General features: G+C 37.2%; 1 protein-coding gene and 1 long non-coding RNA gene across 9 annotated transcripts; one reads left to right on the top strand and one right to left on the bottom strand.

Moving 5' to 3' along the window:
- Positions 1-7,095: 7,095 nt before the first annotated feature.
- On the bottom strand, positions 7,096-24,640 carry si:ch211-112f3.4. 4 transcript variants are annotated; one of them, XM_087274243.1, is made up of 8 exons: positions 23,856-24,640; positions 21,243-21,777; positions 14,971-15,083; positions 12,016-12,148; positions 10,377-10,494; positions 10,212-10,298; positions 7,930-7,999; positions 7,096-7,856 (listed from the first exon to the last, which is right to left on the bottom strand). In XM_087274243.1, exons 1-8 carry the CDS (start codon positions 24,388-24,390, stop codon positions 7,702-7,704), a joined length of 1,746 nt encoding a protein of 581 aa, XP_087130369.1. In that variant the 5' UTR covers positions 24,391-24,640; the 3' UTR covers positions 7,096-7,701. The 4 variants fall into 4 exon arrangements, with proteins under 4 accessions (XP_087130369.1, XP_087130368.1, XP_087130366.1 ...); XM_087274242.1 differs by having other exon boundaries at positions 7,468-7,856; positions 21,243-21,780; XM_087274240.1 differs by having other exon boundaries at positions 7,468-7,856; positions 10,212-10,494; positions 21,243-21,780.
- Positions 8,064-25,286, top strand: LOC137490428 (uncharacterized). 5 transcript variants are annotated; one of them, XR_015503003.1, is made up of 5 exons: positions 8,064-8,130; positions 10,305-10,470; positions 14,986-15,132; positions 15,422-15,485; positions 23,880-25,286. It is a non-coding gene; the product is annotated as an uncharacterized LOC137490428 (long non-coding RNA). The 5 variants fall into 5 exon arrangements; XR_015503005.1 differs by having other exon boundaries at positions 8,064-8,687; XR_015503007.1 differs by lacking the exon at positions 23,880-25,286 and adding an exon at positions 21,269-21,541 and having other exon boundaries at positions 8,064-8,687.
- Positions 25,287-25,650: the final 364 nt, after the last annotated feature.

The following is a 25,650-nucleotide window of genomic DNA, read 5'->3' as shown; positions in this document are numbered from 1 at the left end:
TTGACGTCATTCCCAGTGTCCTTGTGTTTGTGTTTTTTGCAGTGTGTCACAGTGTTTTTCTTTAGTGTTTAATGCTTATCGTTAATAACGCAGAGAAAGACTAAAGCGAATCCTCCAGAGATGCACATCTCAGCACATTCACCAGTAGCTTAGTCACAGTAATGGCAGTAATTGGTGGCAGAGACAACCATGAGACTAGAATGTATGGAGATGTAAATAAGACAAAGTTTCATGATTTTTATAGAAATTGTGCTGTATTTAGAATCCAAATACTTCTCTTCTTAGCTCAAAGAGCTCTTTTAATATGAATTTGCAGACAATTTATTGTGTGTTTTGCTGTGTGCAGGGACGGATTTAACCAGTAAGGGTCTTGGGAAAAGTGGGGGCCCGATAAATATTTATAAGTATAAATTATACCTATAAATTATATATAACATATATTGCATAAAAACTATACATTTTTATCAAATAGTTAAATCATAATTTGTTAAGTGTTAACTTTACATTCAGGTCATCTGCAGGGTCTTAAAAAGTCTTAAATCTCAAAAACTAAATTTTAGGCCCTAAAAAGTCGTAAATCTACTGAAATGTTGTGTTGTAGATCTTAAATCTTTTTTAGCAGGTCTTAATTTTCCTTTGTTCATGTATAGCTACTCAATCTGGTCATTTACACCCACACAATCACCAACAATCCCTATCTCAATGAAACTTTTAACTTTTTATTTAAAAATAGCAGCTTTCTTTAGAGGAACATTTGCTTAAAAGTTCTCCATTTATTTACTTTAGAGGAAACTGACCTGATTTATATATTTGTTATTAAATTATTATCCCTGTTGTATTATTAAATTATAATCATTTTTTGAAAGGGCAAGTGAAAATCTTTTCCAGCTAGGATATTCAAAAAAAAAAAAAATCCTTAGCATTTAGTCCTGTATACATCTAAAATGTCATTCGTAATGGTCTTAAACGTCTTAAAAAGTCTTAAATTTAACCTGCAGAAACCCTGACATTAATAGACATTAGTAAACACATCTACAAATGCTGTTTTCTTGACTTAAAAGCACATATATAATACACATATAATATAAAATAATATAATATATTATAATACATATAATATATATAATAACACATATAATCTACTTTATTTTCATACTTTAAGGATCACATTTTCTCTCCTAAATCTTTTGCATCATTTGCAAACCAGTTATTTAAGAGTAGTTGGTAGTTTTTTTGAGATCATTCAGAATGCGTGAGTAAATGATTAACACATTATTTAAATAAACATTTCTATATCTTATTATTCAGGCATATATTGTTACTTTGTATGTTAATAAATGCTTTATTAACTCGACTTCATGCTGTTTTCTGACTTAATCTAAAGTGAGGATTATTTATGCTTTGTAAATCCATTATAAATGACAATTTCAGGATGATTATAGTACTGTGTAGGACATCTCATAGACAGCACATCTTATAAAATATTTAAGTCCAAATTATTAGCCCTTCTGTGAATTTTATTTCTTTTCTCAAATATTTCCCAAATGATGTTTAACAGCGCAAGGATTTTTTCACAGTATGTCTGATAATATTTTTTCTTCTGGAGAAAGTCTGATTTGTTTTATTTTAGCAAGAATAAAATGAGTTTTGATTTTTTTTCATCCATTTTAAGGTCACTATTATTAGCCCCTTTAAGCTATTTTTATCTCAATTGTCTACAGCAGTGGTTTTTAAACTTTTTTCATCAAGGACCACCTCAGAAAACAATTGTCTCTCCATGTACCAGCATACAGAGCAGTATTGAAATACAGTAGCGTAGTTGGCCCAGTAAAGCAGCTACAGCTTTGCACAGTTCAATAATGTGGCAGATTAATTCCTATTATTAAAAATATTTATTATTGTCAGTCACTTTAAACATTATAAATAGTCTGAACATTAACACTGTTCTATGCTTATTTGTAAAAAAACAAACAAAAAAAACTTAAAAACGTAAATTAAAATTAAAAAATTAAATTAAAATGTTCTTTTAAAAGTTTAAAATTATAGGTTACTGTTCTTAAAAAAATAAAAAAAAAAATCCTGTACTTAAAGGTATTAACATATAGTAGCCAACTCATCAACACCTGGAAATGTTGCCTGGATATAGGCTATATGTCATCATAAATTTATATACAAGTCATTTTTGTTAAATTTTGAAATTTATGTAGCATGTACACTTGACATATTTGATTCCTCCGCGTACCAATAGTGGTACACGTACCACAGTTTGAGAACCACTGGTCTACAGAACAAACCATCATTATAAAATGACTTGCCTAATTACCCTAACCTGCCTACTTAACCTAGTTAAATCTTTTAATTACATTTTAGTATCTTGAAAAATATGAAGTGCAATATTATGTGCTGTCATCAAGGCAAATATTCGGTTATTAAAAATGAGTTATTAGTTTAGAAATGTGTTGAACAAATCTTAATAGTACTAGTTCCCAACTGAGATGACTAGATGTTGTTTGAGTGTTGGATCTACAGATGAACACAGAGTTCTGAACACAATGTGCCTGATGGAGAAAAGAGACAGACACAAACTCACAATGAGTCTTTGTCGTCTGAAATTACCATCAAAAATGAACATTTTTCTCAGCCTCCTTTTGTTTATGTTGAGTTATTTCACTTTAAAGGCGATGAAAAAGGACTCATCCTTTGCCGTAAAAGTGAAATTACTAAACCTGCAAACAGGAGCCTCACAAAAATGCTCATTTGAGAAGAATTTTTCAGACGGCATAGAGGTTTTTGCATCTGAACTCTTCACTTGTTTTTAGTGCGGTCACTCGTGTCTACGTGACTGTGACCCGTCTGCATAAACAGAGGTGCGCAGTTGTACAAATCTATAAATCTATAGTCTAAATCTACGCATCGATGAATTTGCTCTTCAGTGTTTGAACTCTCAGTAATGATTAAATCACACTGAACTGAGCTAAACTGAACTGAACTGAACTTAAACACTAAAACCTGAACCACACTGTTCCAGTTACTGAACCACACTGTTCCAGTTACTATGACCATTTATGTGAAGCTGCTTTGACACAATCTACATTGTAAAAGCGCTATACAAATAAAGCTGAATTGAATTGAATATTTGTCGGCAGACAGTTTGGGCTACTGATTAGAATTATTCAACAGTATCTGGATGCAGCCTTTATGATGCAAGCTGAGACTGCATCACTCAGCGATGCAATGTCAGACACAATGCACTCAAATGGAGCTAGTGACGTCACTGTGATGGGTAGGGTTAGGGGTGGGGTTAGGTGAGCCCATTAAAAAGCATTGGATGCAGCCCAGACTGCACTGCGCCAGGTCTGCAGCCAGACCCCTCTCGAATTATTGGAATTATCAGCATGACAAATTTTAATTGGATGAACATTTTTTAGTCTTATGCCTTATCCAGAATTTAAAAAAACACATATAAATACAGATCATTTACTTTAATCAGTACTATTGGAATGTGAAGAGACTTTCAACCAGCACAACAAAAGACGATCACCAACTGCACCTTTAACTTAATCGTTTACAAATTTAAGTGGATTGAACATAAAGCAACTCAATTCATCTTTATTTCTATAGCGCTTTTACAATGTAGATTGTGTCAAAGCTGTTTAACATAGAAGTTCTAAAGTGAAACTGTGTCCAGTTTTTAGAGTTGAATTTCAGTTTAGTGTGGCTTCAAGAGCTCGCCCTTAGCTGAAGATTGATTATGGAGCTTGTTTGGCATGCTGTCCTGGGAGATCCTCAAGCCCAGGGCTCCCTCCCGTTGCAGGGTGAGAGGGGAGTCCAAGTTCAGGTAGGTCTCGAGAACTCCCCTGCTTGATAATCTTGGAAGTAGATTAATGCTATGAAGTGTCTATGCTGTCATTTTAGATTTGTCAATGTGCCTATGTTACATGTTTTTGTCTGTGGGAGGAAACCGGAGAGCCCGGTGAAAACCCACACAAACACGAGGAGAACATGCAAACTCCTTTACTGAAATGCCGACCTGGCCAGGAAGTGTCCGAGCCGGTGCTAACCACTTGGCCTCCGTGCTGCCCTGACGAGGAAATGGGAGGAGTAGGGGTGGAAGCGGGGATTCTTCAAGACGAAGAGGGCTGAAGTAAGATACTCTGGTTATGTATAGTGATTGAGGAGTCGTCTGATTGGTAAATCAGTATTAGATAACGTTAACCAGGTGTTATCAATCATAAGCACGTGCTCCTCTCGAAATTAGTTTATAAATAAACTTCACTTAATTTTCACTGCTGAAATTCAAACACTGAAGAGCAAATCCATCGATGCACAGCTCCACAAGTCCCAAATCAAGCTGTCCAAAAGAAAACTTAAAGAATTGTGTTGGTTCAACTCATTTTAAGTGAGTAGTTTGAACAAGCAGCAAACGTCATGTTTGTTGAGTGCAGTAGGATTCTTCCCTCTTGAGTGTGCGTAATCGAATGCATCATGTGACCCAGTGACATCATAGCAGACATCATTCACACACCATATGTTTTCTAAAAAAAGCTTTATTACCTTATCAAATATAACAGATGATATTTCATAGTATAAACATGTTTCGCAAGAGGGTCATTTGTAGAATCAATCACACACACAATAAGTGCTTTGTGGAGAAGTGACAGTTAATATACACATCCTGTACATACAGTAAGCCAAAAGCATCTTATGATGTCCTGAGGGTAAAAGGTGAAACATGAGGAGCGATTACAGGAGGATCCGTTATACATGAGCAAGATGTTTGAGTATGAAAATGTTCATTCCTGCTGGAAGAAACGATTTTTTTACACTCAGAAATTACTTTTTTTTGAGCACGGTGGCTCAGTGGTTAGCATAGTTGCCTCACAGCATAAAGGTCACTGGTTCGAGTTCAGGCTGTGTCAGTTGGCATTTCTGAGTGGAGTTTGCATGTTCTCCCCATGTTATTGCAGGTTTCCTCCGGGTGCTCCGGTTTCCCCCACAGTCCAAACACATGCGCTATAGGGGAATTGGGTAAGGTAAATTGGCCGTAGTGTATGTGAATGAGTGAATGTAAGAGTGTATAGGTGTTTCCCTGTACTGGGTTGCAGCTGGAAGGGCATCCGCTGTGTAAAACCTATGCTGGATAAGTTGGCAGTTCATTCCGCTGTGGCGACCCCTGATAAATAAGGGACTAAGGCAAAATAAATGAATGAATAAATGTATTAAATCTTCCCCAGAGATGGGTTGTGGCTGGAAGGGCATTCGCTGCGTAAAAATGTGCTGGATAAGTTGGCGGTTCATTCCGCTGTGGCCACCCCGGATTTATAAAGGGACTAAGCCGAAAAGAAAATGAATTAATTTATTATTTAAATTTAGTTTTTTCAGAATAAATATGTAAATGTGCTTAAACAGATCAATTTCTAAAAAAAAAAAAAAAAACATTTTAAGTCTTGAAGGAGAATAAAAATATCTGATTTTTATTTCTTTAATAAAAAATATCTGGCAACAAGGTAAGAAAAGTCAAATGAAGTTTTTTTCTTACACCGTTGCTATTTTAAGCATAACTTAATTGTGATCGTTTTTGATAATAATAATTCATTAATAATCATAATAATAGTCAGATTTCGTTTGCTTCTCGAGTAAATGTTGATGTCAGAATGATTACATATTTGTACTGGAGAATATAGTATATAATAATATGATATTTTCTACATAAGAACAAGACACTTTCCAAAAACGTAAAAATACTAAATTTTCAGTCATTCATTCATTTTCTTTTTGGCTTAGTCTCTTTATTAATCAGGGCTCACCACATTGTAATGAACCGTCAACTTATCCAGCTTATGTTTAACGCAGCGGATGCCCTTCCAGCTGCAACCCATCACTGGGAAACACCCACACTCTCTCATTCGCACACATACACTATGGACAATTTAGCCTACCCAATAACCGGTATTGCATGTGTTTGGACTGTGGGGAAAACCGGAGCACCCAGAGGAAACCCACACACTCAGGGAGAACATGCAAACTCCACACAGAAATGCGCAGGGGCTCTGTCAAGCTTTCGAGTGAGGGAAACAAGCCGAAGCATTGTGCATATGGATTGTCTGACACCCGGTATCCTTAAAGTGTGGACAAGCTGGTAGAATTTCTTCCCTTTTCAAAACCAAAAACCCAAGAGGAGAAATTGGTTCTGTTTTGATATTCCTGACACATTTATTAATAACGGCAATAACTCACGCACCTCTAACCCTAAACAGATCTAAACTGTTTCCTACAAAAATACCAAGCAGGTTATGTTCCCCTGCGGTCTTTCTCTTGTTTTTTCTCGCTCGATATTATGAGCACTGCTCCCTTTAAGCCTTCGCCATAGTAGTCATACTAATAGCGAGTAGGTCATCATGAGTTATTGATCCAGAAAATACGAATCTGCAAATCTGTTGCTAACTTTACTGAACTTCATATTTCCATCTGTTACGAATATTTGAAAGTACAAGAACAAAACTCACACTTGCGATCAATATACTTTACCAGCGGCTGTTTTTCAGTCTTTTATAAAGAGCACACAAACATACTGAGAGTTATAGGTAACCTACTGTACATTGTTATGAGTCAATGATGCTAATATTCGGCACAAATCCATCAGTTCCCCCTTTCTGGCTGTTCTTTCTATGAATGAACTAACGTTATGTAAAAGCAGTCCATGCGTGTTTCCTCGTCGGTTAGTAACGCTATAATTCATTGCACAACAATAGTCTATCAGGCTTTTTGGCTAAAAATAGAGAAATCACGGTTTAATTAGTTATTAGATTATTTTTAAATGTCACCTCTCCTGCTGAGCATGAGCTAAGCTGTTGAATGGTTAGCGTATGAGGCAGCTAGGCTAAGCTAGCTTCAATTTTGATTGAATTATTCTCTAATCGGTTGCCTATTATGTGGTGAATATACCCCTGTTATGCATACTGCAGTCCTTTTTTTGTCTGGCTTTCTCGGATATCTAATCTGTCCACCAAAAATGACATTATATCCCTGGCAATGTCTGACACCAGCGCATACACATTGTAAAAGCCGTGCCAGGCACAAAAGTTTTCCTTTTCTGGCTGTTCTTTCTATGAATTAACTAACGTTATGTAAAAGCACTGTCCATGCGTGTTTCCTTGTTGGTTAGTAACGCTATATTTCAATGCGCAACAATAGTCTACCGCAGAAATCGCGGATTAATTAGTTATTATTAGATTATTTTTAATTGTCACCTCTCCTGCTGTGGGGGGGACTAGTGGGGGAAACCAGGACACCATAGAAACTCCACACAGAAATGCCAACTGACACAGCCAAGGCTCGAACCAGCGACATTCTTACTGTGAGGCGACATCGCTACCCGCTGCGCCACCGCACCGCCCTTCCATATAAATATATAATAATATATTAAAAATTACATGAATATATAAATGTTATATATATGCCTTTTTTCCCAGTATAAATATCTAAACTTTTGTAAATCAAGATTTAACATATAAAGAAAAGCCTGTATACCCTATATTTTACCTTATTTTTATCAAAAAAATAATTATGATCAAATAAAAAAAAGTACCGACTGAACATCTGGACTCATATGTGCTTCTCAAATAACTGCATCTACTTTTAACTATGTTGTTTTTTCAGTCTGTACCCTGATCGACAGTGTGAATCGGGCCATCTGCGCCCTCAGCAGGACATCAGAAGCGGGTTGGCTGTGTTTGGATGACCCGGGGTCACAGAAGGCCGTGACCCTGCGCTGACCTCTTCAACTCCGTCCAAGAGCTCAGAGGAGAGAAGCTGCTGACAGAGCGTGTTCACCACCTGAACCACCGGAGTCACGTCTGACAGAGCACAAAAGACAGATTTAGATGAAGTAAAACAGCACAAAACTAAAGACAGAAGGGCTGATCTTACCGGGGCTTCTTCTGGTGCACAGATCCAGAGTGTTGATCAGGATTTTCCCTAGAATCCTGCGGGAGACTTTCTGTCAGAACAAAACACAGCAGAGAAGCAGAGGCGTTCATTACACAGTGTAAGCACTAGGTGGCAGTGTGGACCCATTTATCACACGGATTCCTTGATGTGCTAGTGGACAACACAACTCCCCAAGCAGAGGTTTGTGAACATGAGAATCTTAAACAAACTTGATGTTAGCTTGTGAAAGACTAGTGTGGATGTTTAAGATAGATAGATAGATAGATAGATAGATAGATAGATAGATAGATAGATAGATAGATAGATAGATAGATAGATAGATAGATAGATAGATAGATAGATAGATAGATAGATAGATAATTTCTAACATTAGCATAATTTGACACAATGCTAACATGTTTTATGCAATGATAGCATAGCACAGCTAATAAGTTTTCCCACATTTCTAGTATTAATATTTTTACACTGCAAACGTTTTAGCACATTGCTAAGACAACTTATAACATTTGTAGCATGATTTAGAACACTGCAAAATCGTATACACCATGTTTGGTAGATATATATTTTGTCTTTTGTAGCGTTTTCATATACCGCACTCTCTATGTTTTAGCATAAAATGGCTAAAATTAAATTTCACACTGCTCACATTTCCGAGTGAACACGTTGATAGCATGATTTAGCATACTGTTAGCTTGTTTTTTCCCTCCAAGTATGATTTTCCACTTCCAGCTGTTAAAGTAAGCTACATTTTCATACAATGCTAACATGTTTTATTACACTGATAGCCTAGCACACGGGTACCCTGAGTTTTTCCTGCTTGCAAACGTTTTAGCACATTGTTAAGATGATTTTACATATATTGTAGCATGATTTAACACACATATAGCATGTCTTAGGGCACTGCTAGAAGAATTTTGTTGTGTTTGTAGCGTTTCAATTTATCTCACTGCTGACATTTTAGCATAAAATGCCCACCCCCCAGTATAATACTTCCACACGTCCAGCTGCTAAGTTTCTAACATTAGCATTGTCACAATGCTAACATGTTTTATTACAATGATAGCATTGCACAGCTAAAAAGTTTACCCACATTTCGTGTGTGATTTTTTTAAAAACAATTAATAACATATTTAAAGCATATGTATCATGCTTGGTATATATATCTATATATCTCTCTCTCTCTCTCTCTCTCTCTCTCTCTCTCTCTCTCTCTCTCTCTATATATATATATATATATATATATATATATATATATATATATATATATATATATATATATATATATATATATATTGTCTTTTGTAGTTTATATTTCTGTTTACCTCACTGTCAATGTTGCTAGCATGTCAATTGCTAGCATGTTTCCAACATGATTTAGTCGGAACAAATACACAGAGTATAAAAGTTAATGGCTGACTTTTCCAACCTTCTCATTTGTGCTCAACAATAAAAAGAAACTCACAGGTTTGGAAAAACTGGAGGATGAGTAGATGACAACCAAAAAAAAAGATTTTTGGTGAACCTTCCCTTTATTTTGTTTCTAGCATGATCTAGCTTGCATGTTTTAACAGGATTTACACACATAGCATTTTTGTCCTCACATTTCTACTGATATTTAATTTCCCACACTGCTAACACGTATGTTATTTAATTCAGCACACAGTTAGCAGGTTTTAGCAAAATGTTAGCATGTTTCTAACACGTTGTAGTATAGAATGAGTCAAATTTTCTATATAATCATATATAATATCACATCATATCATGTCATGCCATTGACTTTACTTAGCGATCATCCTGAATGTACCTAAAGGGAATTAAAGTTCGCTTAAAATGATTTTACTCACCCTAAATTGTTCCAGCTAGTCACAATTTTTATTATTTTCTTTTTTAAATAGAGGACATTTTGGTGGCACAGTGGTTAGCACTGTCGCCGCACAGCAAGAAGGTTGCTGGTTCGAGCCCCGGCTGGGTCAGTTGGCATTTCTATGTGGAGTTTGCATGTTCTTCCCATGTTCGTGTGGGTTTTCATGTGCTATAAGTGATTTGGGCAAGCAAAAATTGTCATTAGTGTATGTGTGACTGCAAGAGTGTATGGCTTTTTTCCAGTGTTGGGTTGCGGCTGGAAGGGCATCCACTGTGTAAAACATATGCTGAAAAAGTTGGCGGTTCATTCCAATGTGGCAGTCCCGATGAATAAAGGTACTAAGCCGAAAAGAAAATGATTGACTTAATAGAGGATAGTTTGACCAACATAATCTGACCTTGTGTGGAATCTGCAGCAGTAAAGTGAGCGCATCGGTCAGTCTGTCCTCCAGAGCAGATCTCACACTGTCCTCTTTATGCTTCATCTGCAGACACAGCAGTTGATCAGAGAAGATCACTATGACTCCAGCAAACACACACTCAGATCCTTCTTCGTGTCTCACCTGTCCTGCTGCACCTCTTCTGTCATCCGCTGGAGGAATCCACACACATCCTGCAGCTTCTCTGCTGTGAGCTGAGCTCTGAGACACCAGCCAGGTACAGATCGCAGCTTTCTGACATCTGTATATAGAGAACATGTCAGATTATTGCAAACATCCATTACTACTACTCATGGTGCAGAGATTGATTTGGTGTCCCAGTACAAATATCTTGGAATTTTAATTGATGAGACACTTTCTTTAAGTACTCACATTCAGGCTTCTAGTTTAGAATTAAGAACTGCCTTTCTTTTGATGCTAAAAAGAAGCTGGTTGAGGCAACATTCATGTCGACATTGGACTATGGTGATGTTATCTATATGCATGCTTCGTCTCAAAGTCTGATTGCATTGGATTCTGTTTACCATGGTGCACTAAGATTTATTGCTCATTTTAAACTCATCATTGTGTGCTGTATACTAGGGTAGGTTGGTCTGCTTTGTTCATTCGTAGGCTCAAGCATTGGCATATCCTTGTTTACAAATCTATACTGGGTTTACTCCCATCATATCTACAGACTTACATTTGTAAAAAGCCGGTTCTTAACTATGGTCTTTGGTCACAGGATATTTATTTACTGTCTGTTCCTAAAGTGCGGACTGAGATGAGGGAAAAAGGCTTTTAAGTACGCAGCACCTTTTGCTTAGAGTAATCTGCAAACACAGTTGCAGTTCAAAGACTTGATTTCACTACATGCCTTTAAAAAGACTATAAAAGATTTAGAAGTTGAAACACGGTTTGTAGATGTTTTGAATAGTTTGTCAGTGTAACTGTAAATTGTTTTTGGTTTGTTGTCTGTTGGACTCATGTGACTTGTGTACTGCCTAATCTTAGCCAGGACGCTCTTGTAAAAGAGATTTTTAATCTCAATGTGTCTTTCCTGGTAAAATAAAGGTTATAATAATAATAATCCATGTGTTTATTAAAGGGAAACTTCCTCATGTGGTTTTAAACCTATTTGTTTTGTTTTTTTCCTTCTATTGAACACAAAAGAAGACATTTAAAAAATGCTGGTTGCAGGCACCCACTGACTTCCTAAGTAGAAAAAAAGAAATACTAAGTCAAGGGAGGATGCAGTGGCGCAGTAGGTAGTGCTGTCGCCTCAAAGCAAGAAGGTCTCTGGTTTGAGCCTCGGCTCAGTTGGCGTTTCTGAGTGGGGTTTGCTTGTTCTCCCTGCGTTCGCGTGGGTTTCCTCCGGGTGCTCTGGTTTCCCCCACAGTCCAAAGACATGCGGTACAGGTGAATTGGGTAGGCTAAATTGTCCGTAGTGTATGAGTGTGTGTGTGAGTGTGTGTGTGGATGTTTCCCAGAGATGGGTTGAGGCTGGAAGGGCATCCGCTGCATAAAAACCTGCTGGATAAATTGGGGGTTTATTCCTCTGTGGCGACCCCAGATTAATAAAGGGACTAAGCCGACAAGAAAATGAATGAATGAATGGATGAATATAGAAGTCAGTAAGAACCAGTGTTTTATAAGCCGTTAGGTTTAGAGGTAGGGATTTAATACAGATTACATCTTTGAATAGGAATGATGTTCCAGGATCAACATAGATGTTAATCCAGGATCACAATCTATTTGGCAAAATCACACCCATGGTATTCACCCTTTGTTGCAGCTGTGTAATCTGTTGATGAGGCGTTTGACCTGCAGGTGGCAGCACTGTCCTTCAATAACCTGCTCCTCCTCTTCCTCATCTGAAGCTGCTCGACCCTCCACTGACCTTTGCAGGTCTTCTTCTGCACACAAACATCACACAGACACCGCTAACTCATACTATAGTTTGTTATACTTTTAGTCAAATCTGGCCCTAAAGGTTCTTGAGATACTTTTATTTTTGACAACACAAACCTTTTTTGTTGACCAAACTGTTCTCAGTTCCATGTCAAACAAAGACATTCGCCTAGTTATTAATAGTTCTCAGATCTCTTTACCTGTTTGTATTGGTATTTGGAATAATATATTTGGTGAAATAGATTGGGAAAAGTTTTGGCTTCTTGGGGCATCACGGTGGCGCAGTGGGTTGCACTATCGCCTCATAGCAAGAAGGTCGCTGGTTTGAGCCTCGGCTCAAATTGTTCTCCCCTTTGTTGGCGTGGGTTTCCTCCGGGTGCTCCGGTTTTCCCCACAGTCCAAACACATGCAATATAGGTGAATTGGGTAAGCTTAATTGCATTCATAGTGTATGTATGTGAATGAGTGTGTATGAATGTTTCCCAGTGATGGGTTGCAGCTGGAAGGGCATCCGCTGCGTAAAACATGTGCTGGATAAGTTGGAGGTTCATTCCGCTGTGGCGACCCCTGATTAATAAAGGGACTAAGCCGAAAAGAAAATTAATGCCCTCCCAGCCGCAACCCAGTACTGGGAAACATCCATCCACACTCATTCACACACATACACAACGGCCAGTTTAGTTTTTTCAATTGACCTAAAGCTCAAGTCTTTAGACTGTGGAGGAAACCGGAGCACCCGGAAGAAACTCACGCCAACATGGGGAGAACATGCAAACTCCACACAGAAACGCCAACTGACCCAGCCGGGACTCAAACCAGCGTCCTTCTTGCTGTGAGGCGACCACTGAGCCACCCTGTTGCCAATTTTACTACATATAAATGTATATTTTTATAAAAAGTACCTAAAACACAGTACATCAGTCAATAAATCAGCAAACTATCATCTTAAAAACATTGCATGAATTAGATGCTTTGTTTCCAGCTAGGACTTGAACTTGTTCATGCTTTTATCAGCAGCAGGGTGGATTACTGTAACAGGCTCCACACTTGCCTTTCCAAAAAGACAGACAGACAGTTACAGCTCATCCAGAACGCTGCTGCCAGGATTCTGACCAGAAGCAGAAAATCATAGCACATCACACCGGTCCTCAGGTCTCTACACTGGCTCCCAGTTAAATTCAGAATAGATTTTAATGTATCATTACTTGTCTATAAACCACTAAATGACCTAGGAGCTAAATACATTACAGATATGCTCACTGAAAACAGATCACTCAGATCTCTAGGATCAAATAAACTAGAAATTTCAAGAGTTTAGTCAAAGCAGGGTGAATCGGCTTTCAGCTACTACGCCCCCAACTGCAGGAATCAGCTTCCGGAAATGATCAGATGTGCTCCAACATAAGGCACATTCACATCAAGACTGAAAACACATCTGTTTAGCTGTGCCTTTACTGAATGAACACTGTGCTGCGTCCCACAGATCGCACTATTATGTCTTTCTTTTCTCTTTTAAATTCTTTTATAACCTGTTTTAACAAATTTTAATCTGTTTTTAATCATTTTATTGTTTGTTTATTTTATTACACTTGTTTTTTATTCTTGTTTATGTAAAGCACTTTGACATATATAAACTTGCTTTGCCTTACATAGTATGCAGTATATGAGCATTCAGAACATAATAGTCATTGTGATATTGTGCATGCCAGAAATAACAATAAAAAGTAATTTCTAGGGATGTAACAATATTGTAAATACCGTCATACCGCAATAGTAATTTTTTTCAATATTACCGTAGGCGCATGACTCAATAAAACTATATTTCTGAGAAAAGTTTGCTTAGGCGAATGAAGCGAACGGGAGGTAGCGGGAACTACAATTCCCATCGGCCTAGGCGTGGCCATCATCCTTTGCGGTCTGTTGTCACTACAGATCCAGTAATGCTGAAATGGAGTGTGTTGCTAATACCAGGGAAGAAAAAGAGCTGGAAATGATCGAACCTAAAGCGGGTTTTAAATCAGATGTGTGGAAGCATTTCAGTTTCTTTCTAAAAAGATACGAAAAAGGAGAAAAGGTGGCAGACAAAAAAAAACTGTATGCAGGCACAGCCAGACTGTGGTGAAATATAGGTCGGGGAATATGACTAAAAACAGTCATGGGGACTGCAGAACACAGCACACTTGTTAGATTGATGCAGACATTGACTTGTACAGCAAAGAGACCTCTATTTCACTCATGGCTTGTCCTCTCAAATGGTGGAAAGACAATGCACAACGTTACCCACTGCTGTCAACCTTGGCTAAATCATATCTCTCTGTCCCAGAAACCTCAGTCCAAAATGAGAGGTTTTTTTTCTGTTGCAGGGGACATGCCCAGAGATCCCAGCTTTCACCAGATTATAGTTATATGATAATTTTCCTTAAAAAAAAAACCCATCTCTATCTAAGTGAGTGGGTGATTAAATGTTGAATGTGATAAGTTTTCAACAATACTAAATTAAAACTTTATTTTTTTTATATGGTTTAATAGTTTTTTGTTATTAAAATTGAAAAATTGAAGTTCCTGTTTCGAAACTTACAGATAGATGGCTAATTTGTATGCCATTGACATGTTCAGTGCTAAGGTAAATAAACGCTTTTGGCACTTTTTTTGAGTCTTTTCATTATTTTTGTTTTTCCTGTAAATTATTCAATAAATACCGTAATGTGCCATTTATACCGAGGTATTACCGTACTGTGAAATTCTGATACCGTTACATCCCTAGTAATTTCTGAAGATATGAATGAGAAGTGGACTAAATGCTGATCTTTTTTTTAATTCTCCTCACCTCTTTTGATCGTAGAGTCCTCATGACCAATAGAAGAGGGAAATCCAGACCCACGCAATTCAGCCAGAATTTCAGATCTGTTCCTATTCGCCTCCAAGCAGGTGCATTGGGCCCTATGAATAAATCATAAAGCATGTTATGATCAAACAACCCTCTGTGCAGGTGAGTCCAGACTTATGCAATCAAATTTTTAAAGATCACACGAGTAAAAAAGGATAATTTCTTTAAATGTCACTTTAGGCTGTATAGAAGTGTCTTGAAAAATATCTAGTCAAATATTATGTACTGTCATCATGGCAAAGATAAAATTATTAGAAATGAGTTATTAAAACTATTGTGTTTAGAAATGTGCTCTCTCTGTTAAACAGAAATTGGGGGAAGAAATATACAGGTGGGCTAATAATTCTGACTTCAACTCTATATGCTAATGCATGAGCATATTTGATTCTAGCCCCTGCAGATCTTGTGGATTTTCCGAGTGAGGAAGCAGGCAGGTTTCGACCTGTTTTTTCCAGGTAAGGAATGAGCATTACATCACCACTCTGTGCTGCTAATAATGAAATATTAACCTGGGTATTAATCTGTTAAGCGTCTAACCATCAACTTGATTGATTGCGAGGTTAATGTGAGCTGTGGGTTCATAGCACTGGCGTTTTAATGCATGATGGAGGAACACAGATGCTTGTTTAGTAGTTCATCAAACTAAAACTAACTACAGTATGTGAAGGAGAGGCTCTGGTTTGCGTAATCTCTAATGCAGACAGTGTTTAGGAAATCCTGTTTAAATCATTATTTTTTCGATTGTGTTTGGCAAAACTTTTTAAAGAGGAAATTACACATTCACACATACAATTGAAGTCAAAATTATTATTATTCCTGTGAATTTTTTTCTGTTTTAAATATTTCACAAATGATGTTTACAGGGTTTCCGGAGGGTCTTAAAAAGTCTTAAAATGTCTTACATTTCAAAAACAAAATTTTAGGCCTTAAGTGAAGTTTAATTTTAAACTAATTTCAAGAGAAGCATGTGCTCATGATTGACCCAGCTGGTCCACATTAGCTAATCATGATCCTCCAATCAAAGGATCCCAAGTCACTATATATATCCTCATTTTTTTTTCTACAATTATCTTCGTCTGGAAGAAACCGCTCTCATCCCCTTCTTCCTCTTTTATCCAGAATGGGCGGCACGGTGGCTCAGTGACTAGCACTGTTGCCTCACAGCAAGAATACCTATGGCGTCGGGACCTCGCTGAGCCATCTGGTATTTCTGTGCGGAGTTTGAATGTTCTCCCCGTGTCCGTGTGGGTTTTCTCCGGGTTCCCCGGTTTCCTCCCACCACCCAAATGTGCTCTATATTATAGATAAAATAAGCCTAAACCTTTTTTTATAATATCTTAATCTCAGGAAGTTTGCCTTTGCCTCAGCAGCAGGGGAGTTTGAGATCGACCTGAGCTCAATCTCCCCTCGCCCTGCAAAAGGAGGGAGCCCTAGGCTCGAGGATCCCTTGAGCTCAAGGCTCTCTCTCCCAGAACAGCATGCCAAACAAGCTTAATTTTCCTCTGTGCAAGTAAAGCTACACAATCCGGCCGGCATATATCTAACCATCAGCATTCCATCTTAATCTTAATCCATAAAACCTTTTTTTTAATTTATTTTAAAAGTTTTTTATGTAAAGAGATCCAATTTACAATAGCCGTTAGAAATATTTTACAGCGAAGCCTCCAAATGAATTGCCTAATTCCCAGGGAAAGAAAGCTAAAAACAATTACGCAGTTCCTCATGATAATAACAGAGCAATATATCCCTTTTATGTTACCTTCCATTCATACCAAATGGGAGTATACATAGTATTTATAAATAGGCATGAAACTTAAGGATTACCTACAGAAATGTATTAGGTTAAAATAAAGTTATAGTCAATTTGGACCAAAAGCCAACAAAATACAGTTGAAGTGAGAATTATTAGCCCCCCTTGAATTTTTTTTTCTTTTTTAAATATTTCCCAAATTATGTTTAACAGAGCAAGGAAATTTTCACAGTATGTCAGATAATATTTTTTCTTCTGAAGAAAGTCTTATTTGGTTTATTTCAGCTAGAATAAAAACACTTTTAAAAAATTTTTATAACCATTTGAAGGTCAATATTATTAGCCCCTTAAGCTATATATTTGTTGCGATAGTCTACAGAACAAACCATCATTAAACAATAACTTGCCTAATTACCCTAACCTGCCATATTAACCTAGTTAAGCCTTTAAATGTCACTTTAAGCTGTATAGAAGTGTCTTGAAAAATATCTAGTCAAATATTATTTACTGTCATCATGGCAAAGATGAAATAAATCAGTTATTATAGATGAGTTTTTAAAACTATTATGATTAGAAATTTGTTGAAAAAATAAATTGGGGGGGGGGGGGTAAAAAACAGGGGGCTAACAATTCTGACTTCCACTGTATACTTTTGATTGTTTATGAAATTGTCAACACAATAAATATAAATTTTTACATTGTTAAACTAGTAATATGTTTGTCAAAAAGAAATATGTTGAAAAAATAAAGGTTTTCTTGTTTTGACACATTAAAGTTTGTTGCTAAGAAATAATTACATTTGGTGGCAAGCAAAAAGAAAATCCATTGGCCCAAACAAATCCATTGACTTTAACTGTATATGCACACATTTAACATGTTTAAGACCATTCCATTATGTTCCTGCATCAAGAACTGTAAAACTCACTGACCACAGCCGTCTTTGATCCCTGACTGTCCTGCATCAACATGCGTCTTAGATTCTTCCCCACAGCATATAATAAGACATGCAGAGTCTGATGCTGTAATACTCACACTTGAAAGCAAATGACTAATAAGCGTTTGCAGGAAACTGTGGCGTCCTGTGTTATTAAAGCTGGTCATTAACATCAGTCAGGAGAAAATCAAGCATGCCTGTGTGACCTGCAGTCTTACTAATCTTATTCCTGACTCATTCACACAAACTCAAACCATCAGTACACTGAGTGCAGAGATAGAAAACAAAATCACTTTGCAAGATTTTATGTTGATTGTGGTTTCTGGTCTGGAAATGTCGCTCTAAGATTAGACCCTGTTTTATACCTCGTATTCAGACGGATCCACAAAATGGATATGTGTTCGGACAACATGACGGAATTAAGTCAACTTATTAGTTTTTTCAAATTTATGTGAATCAAACATAAAACAATTAAGTTGTCCCTAAAAAACCCTCAGGAATTGTGTTGTTTTGGCTATTTTTTAAAGTTCGGGAAACTCTTGAGTACTTTTTTTGAGATTTTACCGAATTTGTGTGTTGAGCATCAGGACAACATTAGCAGCTGTCAGCTTTAATTGTGGAGAAACCCGGATAATTTTGAGGTTTTGTCAGCTAATTTCATAATTTCATTCAATAATCTTTGGGGCAGGATCAAAATCGATGACGTAGCTGAGTTTTCTTATCCTATGAGAAGACCCTGCTTCTTAATTATTCATGAGAGTACGTGTTTTCTGGAGGCAAAGCAGACCTGCCAAGCTGTAAAATTGGAATTGACCATCAAGATCTGCAGTTTAAATGCCACCTATGAGAAGGTGAGACTGCGCCCGCTCAAGGCAAGCAGTATTTAGCCGTTCATGAAGGCTTGTGTTTGTTTCTATATGATCCACGGGGTTTGTTGCATGTTTTCCCCCGCGATGCTGTCAGGGCCGAAATAGCAAAGCTGTTAGTTTGCAGCAAGCATTTTTGTCGGGAGAGCTAAACAAAATTGGAAAATGGCAGACTTTGTCCAGGCTCATTTGCCCACTCCTCCCTCTGCTCGCAGAGCTCTACGCCCACCATGAAGCAATTTTTTTTTTAATTTGGAGGTAGACTTGAACTGAAAGAGGGGGTTCAGGGCTCATTTGGAGTCTTTTGACATGGCATTTTCCAGGCCTGAAAAAGTTGAAAAACAAAAACCCACAGAGTTTTGGAGAAGTCATGGAAATTAGTTTAACAAATATCTGTATACTTGAATTAGGGCTGTGCGATATTGGAGAAATCTGACAATACCATCTTTAGTATTTCTGTGATCTATATTGAGATGTGAATTTACAATTTCACCAGATGATTTAACAGGTTTATTTGGATTGATTGGGGGGATTTTGTAGAGGAGTGAATCTCGAATACTATAAAACAAATACATTACATGCATAGATAAATTAAATATAGCAAAGATAAAAGTGAACTGTAGTTTTCAGGTATTCACTCTTCAGCTACAGATATTGAATAATCAACACTGCAGAGTCTTCACTGTATATTATTTCATCTTTATTAAAGTTACAAAACATTTCTTGTGGCCGAATGTTTTAAAATTTGAAATATTGAAATGTTCACACAGTCACAGGCCTTAAAGGGACAGTTCACTCAAAGATTAAAATGTACTCACTATTTACTCACACTTTACTTGTTTCAATACTACAGGAGTTATTAAATTATACTCTTTTTGTGTTCATAAAAAAAAAAGAAAATTCAGAAATGTTTGAAACAAGTGAAGGGTGCAATGAAAATTGTAAGTAATTTTTAAGTGAACTATCTCTTTAAAAATGCATGCAGATGACAATCTTTTACTCCATCATGACTAAACACTACAGTATATTAAACTAGAACCTAAAGTTTATTAATAAACTTTGATGTTGGCTTGAGAAAGCCAACGTGACTGCGCTAGGACTGGGAATGGCAGTTGGCAGAAAGCACGGCGGCGGTTGCTAAGTGGTTGCTAGGCAGTTGCTAAAACAATTATGGCATTGTTAGGTAGTTGCTAAGCAGTTGCTAAATGGCAATGCTCGTGTACATGTTTGATCAAATGCTAATACTTAGGAGGCATTTCTAGCATATGTTATTACATTTAGATAATCATTCATAGCATGTAGCTTATCGTTATTAGCACTTGGCTTCCATTATCATTGTTACCATGCATAGTACACAGGAAGTCCCATTTGCTAGCATGAGTCAAACAAGCCAATGCCCAGGTCCCTACGATGTTCTGATGTAGAGATATTGCTATTTTTAAATGGTTGCTAGGTTATACTGTTTTATTGCTATGGGGACATTTGATAGGTTAGTGATGATACATCAAAGCTTCTTGGCAATATGAGTGATCTAAACCAACCCCAATGTTTCTATGACAGTCTTTATGAGTGTCAAAAACTGGACTTGAACATTATGTATTCCTGGTGTTGGGTTGCGGCTGGAAGGGTGTTCGCTGTGTAAAACAAATGCTGCATAAGTTGGCGGTTCATTCCGTTGTGGCGACCCCTGATTAATAAAGGGACTAAGAGAATGAACATTATGTAAAAATGGCTTGCCGTATTTTTTTGAAAATACAACGCTTAATAAGTGTGAAAGTGATACATGCAAAAATAGTTTGCCATATCAATAAAAATAAGGAGTTTAAGTCAAAAATGGCTTGCCATATTTTGAGAAAAATAATGCTTAAAAATTATTTATTGGAAAACTAAAAATCCGATAAACCTTAAAGATATAGCAACAAAATCTAACACATCTAAATACAGCTTTTGGCCAAATTTGGGGCTTGTATAATTTTTTTATATGCTCGAATTATAAAAATTTTATATTTAACATTTTTTATTAAAAAAAACAATAAGTCTTATAGGCATGAGGAGATATAGCAACAATCTTGAATGTAGAAGGCACATTTTGACCACATTTGGGCCTTGTGGCATGAACGGCCTAGGAGGAGATACGTTTGTTTTCAAGGACAGAGTAGTATAACAGTATGTTGGCTTTCTCAAGCCAACATAACTATAATCCCAACACTGCATATCCTGCGATGTGACTATTGCGGATGCACACATTGCAATATCGATGCTGAAACAATATATTGTGCAGCCCGAACTTAAATATAGATTAGTTTGTCTTTACTTCTGTTCTTGGCCAAAAACTTGGTCTCACATTGTTCGTGCTGTGTAAGCATTATCAAAATAAATTTTACATAGATATAAAAACAGATTTAAACAAAATAAATTGTTGTGTTCTGTGATATGCTGTAATAAATTTGAACGTCATTGTTTTTATTATTATTTACCATCTATATGTAGACATTACATGAAACATTACGTCATGAAAATGTACTTGAAAGTTCTGGAAAAGTCTTGAAAAAGTCATGGAATTTTAGTAGTAAAAATGTGTATGAACCCTGGAGGTTTCATGGCCCTTTAAATAGGTAGCTTGAACAAGCAGCAAATAATAATCTTTTTGGAGTGTACGTACCTGATCTTCTCCATCTGCTTCTCCAGACTCTGGACGCGCTCTCGGAGCAGATCCGCTTGTTTGGCCTGGTCTTGTAAGGTCTTAACGTGCTCCAGTCCTGCAGCCAGTGCTCCCCTGACCTCCTCCGTCCTCTTCTTAATCCGTGTGTTTTCCGTCCTGACGTTTTCCAGCGTCTCCTGCATGCGGCTCAGCTCTCCGTAAGCCGCCATCAGCTCTTCCTCCAGCCTCTGGTTAAAGCGCATGGCCTCCTCCAGCTGCCCGTCTCTGGACGCACGGATCAGTTCCAGCTCTCGCAGCAGGTCTTTAGTGCCTCTTCTGGAGTCCCAGTCCATGTGTTTGGGGTGTTGTGTTTTGGTTTTGCAGTCTTGTTTCTCTGGGGTTGTGCCAAGTGTGTGTTTTCGGCGTAATGCCACCTCTAGTGATATACAGCGTGCGTCGCTGCTCTGGAGGGCTGAACGCAGGTCCTCCACCAGCTCCCTCAGACTGGCGTTCTCCAGCTCCAGCTGCTCCTGCAGTCGTCTCTGCGGGCTTATATCTACTGCAGTAAATGAAGCCAAATTAGATCTCCAGTAGCAAAGACATTTATCATTTACAGGGGGGGGGGGGTAATTATTGAATTATTTTCAATGATTTTTTCTAGGAATAATACATCTAAAGGAGCTTTTGACATGGGATTGGACACGATTTTGGTAAAAACCCAAACAATGCACACAAAAAAAACTAATCTGAAAAATGAGTTCTGTGTAATAACAATGAAACACGAGGAGAAAGTACTGAACTACTAAAACATACTTAACACTTTATATAAAAGGCTTTTTAAGTGATGGCAGCTTAAAGACGTCTCTCATATGGATGATGAAGTCACATGCATTGCTTGGGTGTGAGTTTTTCACAGACTTCAACAGACTGTAAAAATCTTGTTGGCTCTGTGTGTCTTAAATCTGATCTTTATTGTTTTTACTCTATTGGATTCAGATCAGGTAATTGGCTGGGCCATTCTACAGCTTGATTTTCTTTCTCTGAAAGCAGTTTCCTTGGCTGTGTTTTGGGTCATTGTCTTGCTGAAATGTCCTCCCTGGTTTTTATCTTCATCATCCTGCTAATGTAGATGTTGGACTGAAGCAGCTGATAGTCATTTACACCGACGAAAGGCAGAGGGTTGCTGAAGAACTACTAAGAGATTTCAGCTGCTGTCTGAGCTTTCACTGCTTTTCTAAACCTCCCTTTCTTCATGTGTTCAATACTTTTACCCTGCGTCATTTCATTTTATTACACATTATTTCAGTTGTAAACTAATGCTTTCTTTGCATACATGGATACCAACAATAATAAGGCTAATAGTTTTGACTTCAACTATGTATGCATGTTCTTTTAATTCTTAATACTATCTTATTTATAATTATTATTTTAAAATGTTATTTCATTTTTTTTTATTAAAACAGTTTTCTTTAAAGGTTAGAGTTACATCCAGCATTGCAATTAAAATAGAAAAGTAATTGTAAGCAAATGTATCAGCATCATCACTTTCGCAGCTAGTTTATCATAACTGTAAGGTTTAAGTAAATTACTATTAAATAACTTATTTTAATAAATATTTGATAATTCAGTATAATTCAAGCATCTTGTTAGATGTGTAATCTTGATTTTAAATGAAATTTTATAGATTTAAATTATTGACTTTTTATTAGATAAAGCAAAATAGTTGTTTCATTCCTAATAAAGTTGCTTTGGGTTTTATTTTTAGTAGACTAAAACCCTGTAAAAACTGTAGTTTCATTATTTCTCAATGGCACAGACATTATACTCCTGCAAATCTTCTATAAATAAATCATCATTAATTATAATTAAAGGCTAAAAATGTCCCCTGAGGCTTGGGGGTTTTGGATGGCAAAATACAGCTATTAAATTAGTCTTCTTGACAGCTTAGGTGTGTGTGTGCGTGTGCTTGTTTTATTATCCCGGTGGGGATTTAAATCTGTATGCACAGACTCATTGGGGACTTGTGTCACTATTAGGCACTTAAATTGAGGATACAATGGGTAAATAAATCTCACTAAACCACACTAAACTGTACTGAACTGAACTTACACTTTAAAAACTGGACTGACACTGTTTTAATTTACTATAATCTTCTACGTGAAGCTGCTTTGACAATTTACATTGTAAAAGCGCTATACACATAAATATTAATTGAACTGAACTGAATTGGAAAAATACAGCATAAAAAAAGATATTTTAAAAGTGTAAAATGGAAATTGTTTCCTGTGAGGGTTGGGTTCAGGGTAGGGTTGAGGTAGGAGGATTAAATGTAGAGTTTGTACACCAGGAACACCCTTACGTCTTGGAGAGTCCCAATCAAGATACAAGAACAAGTGTGAAATCATAATAGAATGACTATCAAATCCCAACATTGTTCACAGTCAGTTAAATAGTGCTAATGTTTTGAAGTCATATTTACATGCAACATCTGACCCAATATTCAAAGTAGCATTGTTAAAAATACTGAGATCGTGTCATTCACTGAATAAATGTGCGAATAAAACCTACTTTATCTCAGTTGTCTATGGAATAAGAACAAGTGTGTGTGTGTATATATGATAAGCTCTTTCTTACCTACGCTTCTCTTGTTCTCCACAGAAGTGTTGATCTGCTGATGATCCAGACTCTGAGCGGGTCCGGATCTTCTCGCTGTCCTCCTCCGGTTCTGCTGCTCGGCGGACAGATCGAAACTGACACACTTTCTCCTCCGGACGCGCGGACAGCGGAGTCTGATCTCCCTCTCGATGTGTTCGGTCTCCTCGCTGACCAGCAGTCGAGCTCCTGTCTCACCCTCCGGGGCTTTTAAAGAGAAAAACCCGCAAAGTCGCGCGTGGAAGTCTTTAAAGTTGAGCACGCGAGGAAGTCCGTCAGTCTCCGCGCTCCCGGTGATGCCCAAAACTAAACACAGACTCCTAAAGTCCTCATCCGAGACGAGATCTTCTCCGTTGTAAAAGGCCAAGTGATGAAACACCTCCTGGAGATACTGGTCCACACCGGTAGCCAAAACCACGATCTCGTTGTCCGCGCAGGGGTCCGGGCTAAAGTGGTGCGAGAGCGCGCTTTTCAGCCACTCGCTTTTACGCGCCGCGCGAATCCGCGAAACTTGCATGACTGAAGGCACCCGCAGAAATACAGCTTCTTCACACAACTTTCTTCATTGCGAATTTGAAAAATATGTTTTAACTTGTTGAAAGCTTACCATAAAGGAGTATAAGTGTTGACGCCTTACATTACAGCGCTTATAGAGCCGAACAGTAATTAGCTTAATCTATAATGGCTTCAAAATCTCTTCCTCAGACTCTTGCTTCAGGGTTTGTGGTCGTGTGTGTCTTCAAAAGACACACTCCACCCTTTGGATTGACAGATGTGTGTGTGTGCTCGCGTGTGTGTTTTCCAGGGCGCGTGAAAGCTTTCAGATCTGTCCAATCACTGCGCACTCTAAGCTGAGGCTTTTTTGGAGCCCGACCAAGAAAAGTGATCTTCCATGGAGTTTGAAGACACTTAATACAGGTAGTGTGGACTCTTTTAAATGGCAGCTTTTATCTGAGTTTACAGATCACTTTGGGGGAGTTTTCAAGCATGACTCACTGGCTTATAAGAGCCTGAAGTGAAGCAGGTAACACCCAAGTAGATTTAAGATATGCTCCCTGCAAAGCCTGATGTTTACAGACTACATGAGTGACCCTGAATCACTAAATTCTTATGTTGCAGATGTAGATTTGTGGGAAGAGCCATAAATTGATTGTATGTGTCAAAAATATATGCCAAAAAATCATTAAATATCACGTTGAAAACATTTTCTTCTGTAAATATATGAAAATGTATTTTTAATTAGTCATTTGCATGGCTGAAAACTTGATTTGGACATCTTTAAAGGCAATTTTCTCAATATTTAAATTTTTTTAAACCCTTATTTTCCAGATTTTCAAATAGTTGTATCTCAGTCAAATATTATCCAGTCCTAACAAACCATACATCAATTAAAAGCTCATTTATTCAGCTTGATTATGTGTATTATTCCAAAAATGTACCCTTTTGTCTGGTTTTGTTGTCCAGGGTCACATACACACACACATATATATATATATATATATATATATATATATATATATATATATATATATATATATATATATATATATATATATAAATTTTAGGCTTTAAAAGGTTGTAAATCTACTACTATTGTGTTATATATGTCTTAAATCTTTTGTAAACATGTCTTAATTTTTCTTTGTTCATGTACAGCCATCCAATCTGGCCATTAACACCTATACAATCACAATCAATCCCTATCTTCATAAAGTTTTTACTTTTTATTTAAAAATAGCATTTAATTACTTTTCTTACAGTAGCATTTACTTAAACG

This window comes from Danio rerio, chromosome 11, assembly GCF_052040795.2.
Source record: "Danio rerio strain M-AB ecotype USA chromosome 11, GRCz13ab, whole genome shotgun sequence".
In the NCBI taxonomy this organism is placed as follows: Eukaryota; Metazoa; Chordata; class Actinopteri; order Cypriniformes; family Danionidae; genus Danio; species Danio rerio.
This window is presented reverse-complemented; position numbering and strand designations above follow the sequence as displayed.